The sequence below is a fragment of the Bactrocera neohumeralis genome, chromosome 3 (genome assembly GCF_024586455.1).
Source record: "Bactrocera neohumeralis isolate Rockhampton chromosome 3, APGP_CSIRO_Bneo_wtdbg2-racon-allhic-juicebox.fasta_v2, whole genome shotgun sequence".
NCBI classification, from domain to species: Eukaryota; Metazoa; Arthropoda; class Insecta; order Diptera; family Tephritidae; genus Bactrocera; species Bactrocera neohumeralis.
The window spans coordinates 28999942-29012116 of record NC_065920.1 but is presented as its reverse complement, the minus strand read 5'-3'; the positions used below and the strand labels follow the sequence as shown (position 1 = coordinate 29012116).

The following is a 12175-nucleotide window of genomic DNA, read 5'->3' as shown; positions in this document are numbered from 1 at the left end:
GCTCCCCGGAAGGAAACGTCGGAAGGCTATAAAATAAATATATAAATGATCAGCATGACCAGCTTAGTCAACTTAGCCAGGTCCGTATGTCTGTATATACACGTGCCAGTTTCTCACTTTTTGATATATTGATCTGAAATTATGCAGAAGTCTTCTTCAAGAAACTGAACATTTGTCGGAACGTAGCCAAAGCGGTTTTTTATTTGACGAGATCTAGTCACGATTTGGCACTTATATTACTTAGGTTATTGTGTGGGAACTTTTTTTTCTTCTTAGTGATGGGTTTTATAGCTTCGTTGTAATCGAGGTTAACGTTTCTTCTTCTCTTCGATTCAGTTCTAAAAATGGATAATTTAAGAACACGATTTTTTTTTTAAGTTAGCTATAACCCTATTTACGGACGGCTCAAAGCTTGGAAGAAAGTTGGCGGAAGGGTATATTGTCGGTAACTTTCTATGAACTTCAATTTCAGACTTTCTGTCTATTGCAGAATTTTTCAAGCCGAGGTTGCTATCATTAAGGTAGTAGAAGATTCACTGCTACAGAATGCAGCCTTTCTCAAAGTAGGGATTATCCATTCTGTTAGCAGTACAGCGATACTAACCTTGAAATTTTGGCCCAAGATCTATCGTAAGAGATCAGTGAAGTCTTTGTCCACAATAAGTTGTGTCTAAAAAAAAAGTTATGTGTCATTTTCCAATATCACTGAACCATATATTTTTATTAGTATTTTCCTTTGGCTAAAGATAAGATCAGCTGAGTTTTTTTTTGGCTTACTACGCATTTGGGTTTGTCTAAGATTTGGCATGAAAGGTCATTTCGTTGCTTAACTTCTGGTTTACTTCAAAATGGTCAGAAATCGAAGCTCATTATCTGTATTTGTAGCGGACTGTTTCTTTGATGGCTGTAACCGCCCTTAGCAGACCCTCGCAGCGAAGTAGTTTACCGATCTCTGAGTATGCACGCCATCTTTAGATGAATTGAGACGCTATTAACTCAATTTTATTTTCAGAATTTGCCCTCAGTAAAGCTAGCCTCTCTTTATTTGTGGGTTTTCTATACTGTAAGGTTGAGAATCTTACCGGACGCCAATTGCAGAAACTATATGAAAACTTCTCAACACTTTCTGCTTGTTTGTTCCGGGTTTACGAGATAAAGGCTTCAACACTTGGAAGCTCAAAGTGTCAGATATGCCACCCACCCAACTGGTGGGTATAGAAATTTAATGCCTAAGCACATTTGTTTTGATCGAAACGTGCTTTGCTGGCTTATAAGAGTGAATTCAGGAGATATATTTGTATGGCTTCACAAAGGACTGCATATAGTAGTCCAAGTGCGATCTCTGTTTAAGCCATCTAACCGAACCTAACTTAGTTATATTCCTAATTGGTGATATATAATATTTTTATAATATAATCACCATTTGTCGAAAGTTTTATTTCACGATCTTTAGCTGGAACGTATTTCTCAAAATTCTGATGTCGTTTACCGATTCTTAGCTGAATGCTATTTTAATTATAGTATAGTATAGTATACCAAAATGCTTTCCCCATTGTTTTAAACTTCGCCAAATTATATCTGCCAATTATATCTGAAAATTTAAACGCAAATAGGATTACATGATTAAATATGAAAGGAGAACACATTCGGGTGTACATTTTATACTCTCGCATGATAAAGTGATTGATTTTTAATTTACATATTTTTTTATTTTGCTGTAAAACTAATTAGATTAGTAATTCCAGAGATATGGTTTTTGGTCCATAAGTGGGCGGTGCCACGCCCATTTTTTTTACTCAAGTTTTCAGCCATTTCTTATTTAGTGTTTCTGATTTAGTCGGTTAACCACTTTTAATGAATTTAATTTAATGCATTTCTTCCAATTTTGAAATGAGCAGCGTATTATTATTCAATAAAAGTGAAAATTTCGACTTTCTAACTTAAAATAATATTTCTAACATTCTTATGGAGCCAAACCAGTTTCATCATGATACCTCAATTTTTACTCAAATTATATCTGAAAATTTCAACTCTAGCGCAAATAGGTATATATAACCCTATTTGACTTATTTAAGATTAAATATGAAAGAAGAAAAAAAAAAAAAGATAATTGTGCTAATTTCATTTAGATATTTCGCTCCTTGTTCGCCTTTGTTACTGAATAACGACTGTTATATTTGAGTTGCCATTCAGCCATTTTGTTTTTCACCGAAGTACCTCCCATTGCTTGAAAGTCTTTATCTAATGCCTTAGTATTTATACTCGCCTTTTGTCTGTTTGTTTGTGCTCACATAGAATGGATGCTTTCACATCCTCTGCTGCATGCTCTCGAGTTGTGTACATCTCATGCTGTGCAGATTTCTGTTATTTACTCACGTTGAAATTGAGGGTACAGATGATTTACATTGTGACATTAAAATACCCGGAAATCATAATGTACATTCCTCGTTCTGAACGACCTTCGAGCACTTCAACTGTAGAAAATATTAAAATAGTGAAAGATATGGTTGGCTTGAAAATCGTCAGAAAAGTGTTAGAGAGATGGCAAGAGAACTTGACAGGGGGATAATCTTTGAATGAGACATAGGTTTATGAGTTGTACATCCAAAAAGTCAACAATCATCGGAATGGAGGAAAAAGACGAGCCGAAACCAAAACAACTACGCCAAAGCCGTTAGAAAAATAAAGGTGATGCTGATTGTTTTTTCGATATTCGTGGTTTGGTGCGTCATGACTTTGTTCCGAAGGGACATACCATCAACAAAGAGTTCTATTTGGCTGTGTGGAGGCGTTCCCGTAAGAAGATCGAATTTGTGGAAGAACAATTCAGAGATTTTACACGATGATAATAGAGCCAAAAGCGCAATGAATATCATCGATCAACCATTATATTCACCAGATTTGGTTCCGTGTGATTTTTTCTTGTTGCCCTAACTGAAATTTCCGCTTCGTGGAACCCGTTTTCAGTCGATCGAGGAGATAAAGCAAAATTCGCTGAAGGACCATCCCAAAAAGTTCTTATGAAAAGTATTTCAAAGACTGGAAAAATCTGGTGGGGATTACTTTGAAGGAGACAAAATAAATATTGATGAATAATATAATATTTTGCGCTTTATTTACAACTAGGGGACTCGTCGTTACTAATACCATCTATATGATTTCTATTATTAAGATGACGACTATTAGTTAAGAAGATATAGCATTTTTGGTGAACCAATCATTTTAAAATGATTCTTATATGAATTTTGAACAAATGCTTATGATTTAAAATATAATTTTTGTATTTATGAATTGTATTGAATCTATCTTATGTATCCTATGTCCTTACCCTGGTCCTAAGCTACCTCCCCACCAATTTTCAGCCAAATCGCTTCAGCCGTTCTTGAGTTATAAATGGTGTAACGACTTTCTTTTATATATATAGATTTACGGGTACTTTTTTATCACAATGTTCCAAGTAAATGTGTAAATGCCATTGTGTCAGATAAGTTTTAAGCTCAGATCTGTCGATATACAGAAAAAATAAGTTCCGAAATTTATAACACTATATCAGGCTCAGATGGCTTTCAGATATTTCGACTATTTTTTCGATTTTATAAGTATTTTTATACCTATCTTATGAACGTTTTACATCAGATTTTAAAACTTCAAAGCATTTTCTCCACAACTCACGTTTTCAAAAAGTGTGCCCCTCATAACTTCGAAACTACAGGAGATGAACCCTTGCCTTGACCAATAAGCCAAGCCAAATCTGATGAAGATATTTTGTTAATTGAAAAAACTTTGACGGAAATCGCTAAATCGACTCAGACTCTCACTCTGATCATTTATATCTTTTTCCGACTGTAAGAAACATCGTTGCATGGTTCTATACTTCTAGGCTTTGTCATATGACATATTTTTTATGGAGTTATTCCATGTTCATTTGAGAATGTCAGAGTTCGCTGATCAAGGCCATTTTTGTATTACTTAAAAGGCGAAACAGGATGCTGTATTTCTTTGAAGCTATTAAAAAGTTCGGTCCGCAGGCGACCTTTTAGTATCAAGTGCATGGGATCATCTCATGTTACCAGCTATTGAGGAAGTAAAATAAAGAAAAGGTTAAGTTAGATAAGGTTAGGTTAGAACTATCATAACAGAGATCTCACTTGCTCAGCTTAGAACGTCGGTTCTATATAACAGACGATAAGAACTTTAAAAATAGACAAAGCGCTTTGAGCCTAACACAAACTTCTTGAGACGGTTAATGTCAGTTTCGGCAATGTCTCCTGGTTAGCCGGAGGTAAGATCGCCAAGATATTTCAACCTCAGTCTTGCAAAGGCTTGACGATAGAGCAGAAAGTCCCTGAATATTTCCACTTTCCTCCATATAAGTTTGACAACTAGCGTCTGACAAGATTTGTAGCCCTGCCACATGAATGCCTATTGGATAGAGTCCAGTAAAAAGTCCTATAATTATGGGAGGAGGAACTTTGCTAAGTGCAAAAGGCTACTAATAAGATCAACTCTATGCTTTAGAATGCTTCCAAAGAGACCATTCCATTGTCGATCGAACTCAAAGTCATAGTTTTCCATGCTGAAATTTAAAATTAGTTTTTGAACTAATTTTTTAACTATGAAATTGTCTTCTAATGGAAAATCTTTATCGATAGAACTCTATCGGAAAACAAAGTATTTACTAAGAATCTTCTAGTCTTTAATGCTATAGACGTATGCACAAAAATCCATTTCAAATTGGCTTCCACCTTATTTAGCTATAAGTTTTGTGGGCGTTATTTTTTTCTTGGGCTTGGGGGCAAATTAATATTATATGGCTTTTGTAAACATTGTCAACAAGCTGAAAAGTTAAATTGACTTGCTTAACAACACAATGAGACTCTTCAAAATCAAATCTCATTCATTGCCAACCGCATGCTCGTTTTAATGCGCTGCCAACTCGTCTCCGCGCCACAAATCCAATCAGAAACGGATGAACAACGGCAACGAGCGTGGGGAAAACCATATTCGATTTGAATATGCTGCTGGAAAGCCTTACGTAATATGCCTTTATAAATATAGATATGTGCATTTGTATGTGTAGATACACACTGCTATAAGGCAGCAGATAAAATTATTTGTGTAAGCAGATTTCCGAGTATATTCGATAGCAGGACATGCATGCGCATATGTATATTACATATGTACTTGTATGTGGAAGCTCACATATACATACATATGTATGTATGTATATAGATATACTTATTTACATACATACATATAAGCTTAGGCATATGTACATTATGCCCACCTGCAAGCTAAAGCTGTCTATAACGAGCAATGAGAGAGCGCGCTCATCCTTGAGCCTATCATCCTAGGCAACCATATCCGTATCCGCAACTCGCACAGTCTCACATACACACCACACACACATGTGCTGCCACAATTGCCGCAATCGGCTGGCCATAGTATTGCAATTGCATGAGTTCTAGTTTTCGTATTGGAATTCGTATCCTGCGCACCGAGCGCTGCCCATTCATCCACGGCGCCGCAATCCGACGCCATTGACGCCGACGTCGTAGCTACTATCTCGCCGTCGCTGTTGCCGTTGCGGCATATTTGCCAACTTGGCATTCATTCGCAAACGTTCACTCGCCGCAGGCACGACGATTTCCCAATTCGAACGGTTGTTGTGTGTTCCGTGCCGTGCCGTGCGCTTTGTTGCTGTCGTCGTCGTCGTCGTCGCAAGCGAGCAGCCGGCGTGAGTGTGTGTGCGCTGTCGTCGTTGTCAGCGCCGCGCCGCTATACGCGCTTACACGCGTTTTGTTTTGTTGTTGTTCGTTGTGTTGCCATCATTTTCGTGGTTATTGTGGATGCAACATTTCGTTATTGTTGTTGTCGCGTATTTATTTTTGCTTTGATAATTGTAAATATGTTGCGATAGTTGTAGCTAAAGCTGTGCGCTGTCTTTCGACTCGTGTGTGTGTGTATGTGTTTGAGTGTGCATGGCTGTGTGTTTGCGTTCATCCCCTGCTGTTTGCGGATACGAGATGCAGATAGTCATCGCAACGAGACACGCTGATGCTACCACCAACCATTGACGAGCAACAACGCCGCTTTGCACAAACACACACACACAGACATATTCTATAAATAAACAACAACAAAAAGACACACAGCGCACATATGCCACCCTTCTTCAATCCCTACAGGCAGCTCGATCACTCATACACATACGCGCATAGAGCCATACAGACACGTACACTTAGTAAATATTTAGTCATCAGCCACAACATCCTCATGGCACATCCCGGTTCATCCCCGTTAAGCCACTGCACCGCTAACTGTAGCTGCGCTAGCGACGCGCATTGAAGCAACGCCGACTGAACGAACACATCCCAGCTCGAACATCCGTTTGTAGCATCCCAAACCAATTCAAATATTAAAACGTTCATTCGCCTTGGGTGTTGATGTGTCTGCGTGGTCGTAGTCGTGGACGTGCTCGTATCCGTTTGCAGCATTTCGTTTTGCTTTGGTTTGATTTAGTCTTGCGGAGACAACCGGCAGACAGACAACTCACACAGACCACTCAGCGCTCGCAGGCTCTGCGATTTTCACTGCTCATACGCGCATTCGTCTTTGACAAGCGGTACGCACGATTGACTAACTAACTTCGGCGTTCGCAGTTAGTGCGAGTTAGTGCTCGAGCGTTTTGCGACATATTTGTGTGATTCTTGAAGAAGTCGTGCTTGACGCGTACGCACTCGGTGCTAGTGTAACTGTAAAAAGTTGAAATTTAAACAAAAAAATATAAAAGAAATAAGAACTGAAAAATCATTGCTTTCAAGAACTTCATGATAATTTCAATATTTTGTGGAATTTATAACAAAAAATATGTTTAATTTCGGTTGATTTCGTGTCATTTCGTTGAAAAGCAGCTTGCGGTTTTAAATTATTCAATTACTGACTGGATAATTACAAGTGCGTCTGTGACTCCGCAACCACACAATCACAGCTGTTGTGCGAAATGAGCGCCGGAAAGTGCTGGAGTACCAAGAATTTCCATTAAAAAAAGCAAATATTAAATTATATTTAAATTATGAAAAATATGTGAAAATAAAATTAAATACTTGGAAGTAATGGATAGTAATGGAAAGTGTGGTGTGAAATTTAGAAATTAACTAGAAAAAGTACAATTCGTGGAAGTTCTAAAAAGGCAGCCGAATAAAGGGCAAAGTACTGCTGAAATGTTATTAAAGTAGTCAAATTATAATTACCAATACATATGCAATTACATATGAAGTACAAAAACTGAAGCGTGAATTAATCGATTTTTATATGCGACTACTTCATAAAAATAATTTATAAAAAATTTAATTAATTAATTACATAATTAAAAAAATTAATTAATAATTAGTGCTCATTAATTACATAATTATAATTTAAAAATTAAAAAAAAAATTAAAAAAAATTAACTAATTAAAGGAAATCACTTTCAAAACATTTAAGCAACTAACGCTCAAAAAGTTCCCACATTTCATGCTGGTACTTCTAAGGGTTAACTAAAAATATAAATATGCATTGTTCACACAAATGAATTATAATTGAATAATAATTATAATTTAGCCTATCATTAAATTGAGCGCGTCATAAATTCTTAAATTCGCCAAAAGTAATCAGTGTTCAACTCAAGTTGCAGTCGCCGTCGGCATATGCAGTATACTTGCATGACTGCTTAAACTAAATAAAAAGTAAAAAGTACTTAATTTAACCATAGAAGTTATAAAAACCAAATATTTGGGATTGCAACGCGCGGCTTGAATATGATTTTCGATCGCTATGCTGTATCAGGTACGGTTACAACAAAATACGCTATTTTTCTCAGCATTAGAAGTAACTGATTACTAAGTAATGATGCTTGTAATGTGTGGGTAGTGCGGCGAGCTGTTAAAACGAATATTTATAACTTAATTTAGTTAATGTTTTTTTTTTTAATTAATGGTAATGGAATTTTTAATTTTTACTTTTTTTTACAATTAATGAGCATGTAATTTGCGCTCAGCCTTAATACTCGTACGTTTTTCTGTCTGTATATACCCGAACTAGTCAAATAGTGTTAGAGATATCGCGCTGAAATTTTGCACTCTGTCTTTTTTTCCAAAAAAGCTGCTCGTTTTTCGAAACCGCCGACATTGGAGCACCATAGCATGCACATATCTAACAGACGAATATACGAATTGAACGATGGAAGTCAAGTTATTGTGGGGAAAACTTTTTCATTACACGAAAAATCTCCACAAAATTTGGTATGGGTTAATGACGGAGTTCACTGTGCAATCTTCGAAGAAATTATTCATATCGCTTTCAGCATATAGCTGCCATACAAACTCAAGTAGATATCTTCACAAAATTTAGTGTAAAGTATTCCAGCATCTTAAGGAATTTTCAAGATCGGATCACTTTAACGTATAGCGCTCATATAAACTGATCGATACAGTACTTATGTTTTTTTTTTTTTTGGTTTCTAAGGGGAATCTTCCAATGATGCTGCCTCTTTCGGGATCACACCCAATCAGTATTAACTAACTTTACTAAACTTGCGGGAACAGTACGCTTACGTACTAAATCCTTAGCTCCTGCTGCTTTAGCTTGTATTTGGACCTGCGGGACCGCCGTTAGGCATTGCTTCGCACGACCAAGCTTGTAAAAAATGCCTCTTCACAAACCTTTTGCGGGATTATTTAGCTGCTCTTAAGCTTCTTCGTTCTCTTATCCTGAGTTCTTGGATCGCTGTTGCAGCCCACTCTTTTATTTTCGCTATTTCATTTTCGCCCAAACCAGCTTTGTTTGCAGCATGTGACTTATAATATTGTCGGACGTCAGCCTTTGGTTTATCAATCGTTCGATGGTGGTATCGTTCGATGGTAGCTCTCTCTACTACATATCTCGAGCAGGAGAAAAAGATATGCTCGGCGTTTTTATCCGCACTGTTGCAGACTGAACACTTTTTGTCGTCATCGTGGCCAAATCTGTGAATGGATGTATTCCCTAAAACAGCCATGGCCTGTCAAGAATTGCATCAGATAAAAGTCTGTCTCCCCGTGTGGTCTCTCAATCCAGGCTGGTACGTTCTTAATGAGCCGATGCGTCCATTTTCTTTTTTTTGTCGCATCCCATTGTCTTTGCCACTCTTCGTGGTTCGCCTGTCACTTCTTTTTTCATAGCTTTAGATTTTTGATAGGCTCTACTTAAGTAGCTCTGAGGTCATTAAAAACGGCGACATAAGACCAGATTTTATATTGGCCGCTTCATGTGAAACCATTCTAAACGCACAGGCCGTTCCAATAGCACATAACCTGGACACTGCCTTCGCCTTATTGTCATTTGTTTTTTGGCGCAGTGCTGTCTCTCATATAGGAGCAGGGTACATCAGTGTTGACTGGCTGACTTTAGCCAGTAGTGCTCTCCTACTTTGGCTATGGCCACCATTGTTTTTCAAGGATTGCTTTGAAATTCAGTCTCGTATCAATCGTAACGCCAAGGTACCTCAGGGAATTATGCGTTGTGACGTTGTATAGAATATTTTTTTTGTGTTTCGTAGTATATTATGACTTTGGTTGCCCAATTTTTCATGGCTTTTCTTTTTTCGACTGATTACTTTCTTCATTTCGCCTTTTTAATGTGCACGTAAGATCCAAAATTATAGAAACGATTATAAAGATGAGTTTCACATAATATATCCCTGATATTCTGAAATATTCTGAAATCGTGTAACGTTCGGCAGCGATTAAAAACAAAGGAATATTTGTGAAATTCTCTTTGTGAATTGCAGTTCTTCAAACAAAAAAGCTTTGGAAAATTGTGTCTCCTAAATCTTAAAATACTAGTTATGTCATACTTTCCGCTGCAGTGTGGTTTCGTATAAGAAACGAACTCGAATTTATTTTCGCTCAATAACTATCAATAGAACAACATTTTTCAAAACGATTTCCGAACATTTACATAATTCTAGCGCATGAGAATTATTCCTCAAATCTTTTTATGACCTTACAGCAACAACAAATTGTAAAAGAATTTCTGTTAATTTAAGGGATTACATGGGTTTCCTCGAGTAAAAAACATCTTCTTTCAACAAAGAAGAAGGAAATTTTATAATTTTTGGAAAAAATATTTTAAACTCGGCCATTGCTACGACATTTTCGGTGACCTCTCGGAAAAAAGACACACACGCGTTATCAGGATAACTCCTTACAAGATCAGCTAAAGTGAAAAATACATGTTTTAGTTAAAACCTTAACTTAGAACTTGGACGAAGGAAAAAAAACTAAAAATTGAATTTTTGGCATACATTTTTAGAAAAAAAGAAAATTTCATTGAAAATTTCCGACATTTTTTTTTCAAATACTTAGTTGTAATCGAAAAAAAATCCTTCGTCCAAGTCTTTAAGAATTGTTTCTCAAAGACCTGTGTTAAATTCAATGAAGATCGATTTGAGTAGTTCTCGAGAAATCTTGCCAACCGACTTTAAAACACTTCTTCTTCTTCTTAATTGGCGTAGATACCGCTTACGCGATTATAGCCGAGTTAACAACAGCGCGCCAGTCGTTTCTTCTTTTCGCTACGTGGCGCCAATTGGATATTCCAAGAGAAGCCAGGTCCTTCTCCACTTGGTCCTTCCAACGGAGTGGAGGTCTTCCTCTTCCTCTGCTTCCCCCGGCGGGTACTGCGTCGAATACTTCAAAAACACAGTTTCGAGAAAAACGCATTTAAAGACTTAGCCTAGCAGCCTCGACCGCACAAGTTTTCAAGGCTGTGTCTCCGAAACTATTCTAGAGATGCTGTAAAATTTAATAGGACAACAAAAAATTGAGTTTTTGAAACCCGTAAACCCATGTAACCTCTTAAAAATATTTTTCATTTCATTAAGAAACCACATTTATTGGATATTTAAGGATTTCGCTTGTTATATGCCACGATATCCTTAACAAAAACAACAGAGATCTCAAAGAAGTGCGGAAGTACTTTCCAGTTGAAAAGAAATATTGACAGTATAGAAAACTAAAGATCAGGTTGGGTCATGAATGACTCGGACTTTAAAGTTCCAGACTAAAACCATTTTCCTTACACATAGTCAGAAGTCACACTTGAGCGTTGTGCGATGCTGTGAGATCCTGCAGATAAGCGACTATTTGCTTAGAACTCCTATTTTATTACAACCTTTGTGCAACACTATTTACACACACACACACACACATTCACATGCACATATATTTGCTTTTGGCGTGCGCTCATGTAATTTGACATGCGGATGTGAATCCTTGAGATAAGCGCTATGCAAATTTGCGGTCGGCACTCATTGTTCGGCGCAACTGGTGAAGGTTTTCACACTTAGCGGCCTAGTTTAGAGACAAACCGGCTAACGCCACGGCTGCGGCAATAAATGCAGAACTTTGAACTAATTTAAACAGCATAATTGTTGTTGTTATTTTATAGATTGTTTGGCTGATTATTTAGTTTTGGCTTGCGGTTATTTGCGTAGCGTACTAAATGGCGTTACAAGGTGCGCGCGGCCACACACATGCCGTGTACAGTTATAGATGCAGCCGGAAATGTGTGTGGTCCAACGCACGGCGGAAGGCGGAATGCGCAATTTAGTGAAGATCAAACAGATAACAAGATGTGATAGATAATGAGGTAGTTTTCACTAATAACTTCGAGTTAGAACTCTAATGATACGGGTTCCCGTACATTTGGTGATTAGAGCAGGTAAAACTATAGCAGCTTAAGCCCTTACACATTCGGTCTCAATCCCCACTTTTATAAGGCATGTCAGCATTATACTAACGGAGTTAGATAAATAAATGAGGATTGCACCGCGACCTAGAGTCTATGTTGCCCTTAGTAACTAGTATTTTACTAACGGAGTTGGGTCATGCATTTTCACATCAAGTTTGTGAACACGTCTCTCCTTACATTGTAATCCTGCCGAAAAGCTTCTATAATGAATTTTTTTTTTACTGAAATATCTGATATAGTCTCAAATATAAGTGTTTTCTAGATTCTAGATATACCCTGCACATGGTATATTAAGTTTACCACAATGTTTGTAACATGCAGCAGGAAACGGAAGAGACCCTGTAATGTATGTATATATGTACACGTGGTAGTCCCTTAGTTTTTGAGATATCGATCTGAAATA

General features: G+C 37.2%; 1 protein-coding gene across 2 annotated transcripts in view; it reads left to right on the top strand.

Annotated features, from left to right (window-relative positions):
- The window catches only part of LOC126752900 (transcription factor hamlet), a 96682-nt gene that overhangs the window by 36343 nt on the left and 48164 nt on the right, over positions 1-12175 (top strand). Inside the window, exon 1 of one of the 2 annotated variants that reach the window (XM_050463926.1) lies at positions 5740-7827. The exons of the other annotated variant lie outside the window; for it this stretch is intronic. Coding sequence (XP_050319883.1) covers positions 7800-7827 — 28 coding nt within the window. The 5' untranslated portion in view covers positions 5740-7799. Of the gene's footprint in view, positions 1-5739; positions 7828-12175 lie in introns of those variants that run through there. 2 annotated transcript variants of the gene reach the window in all.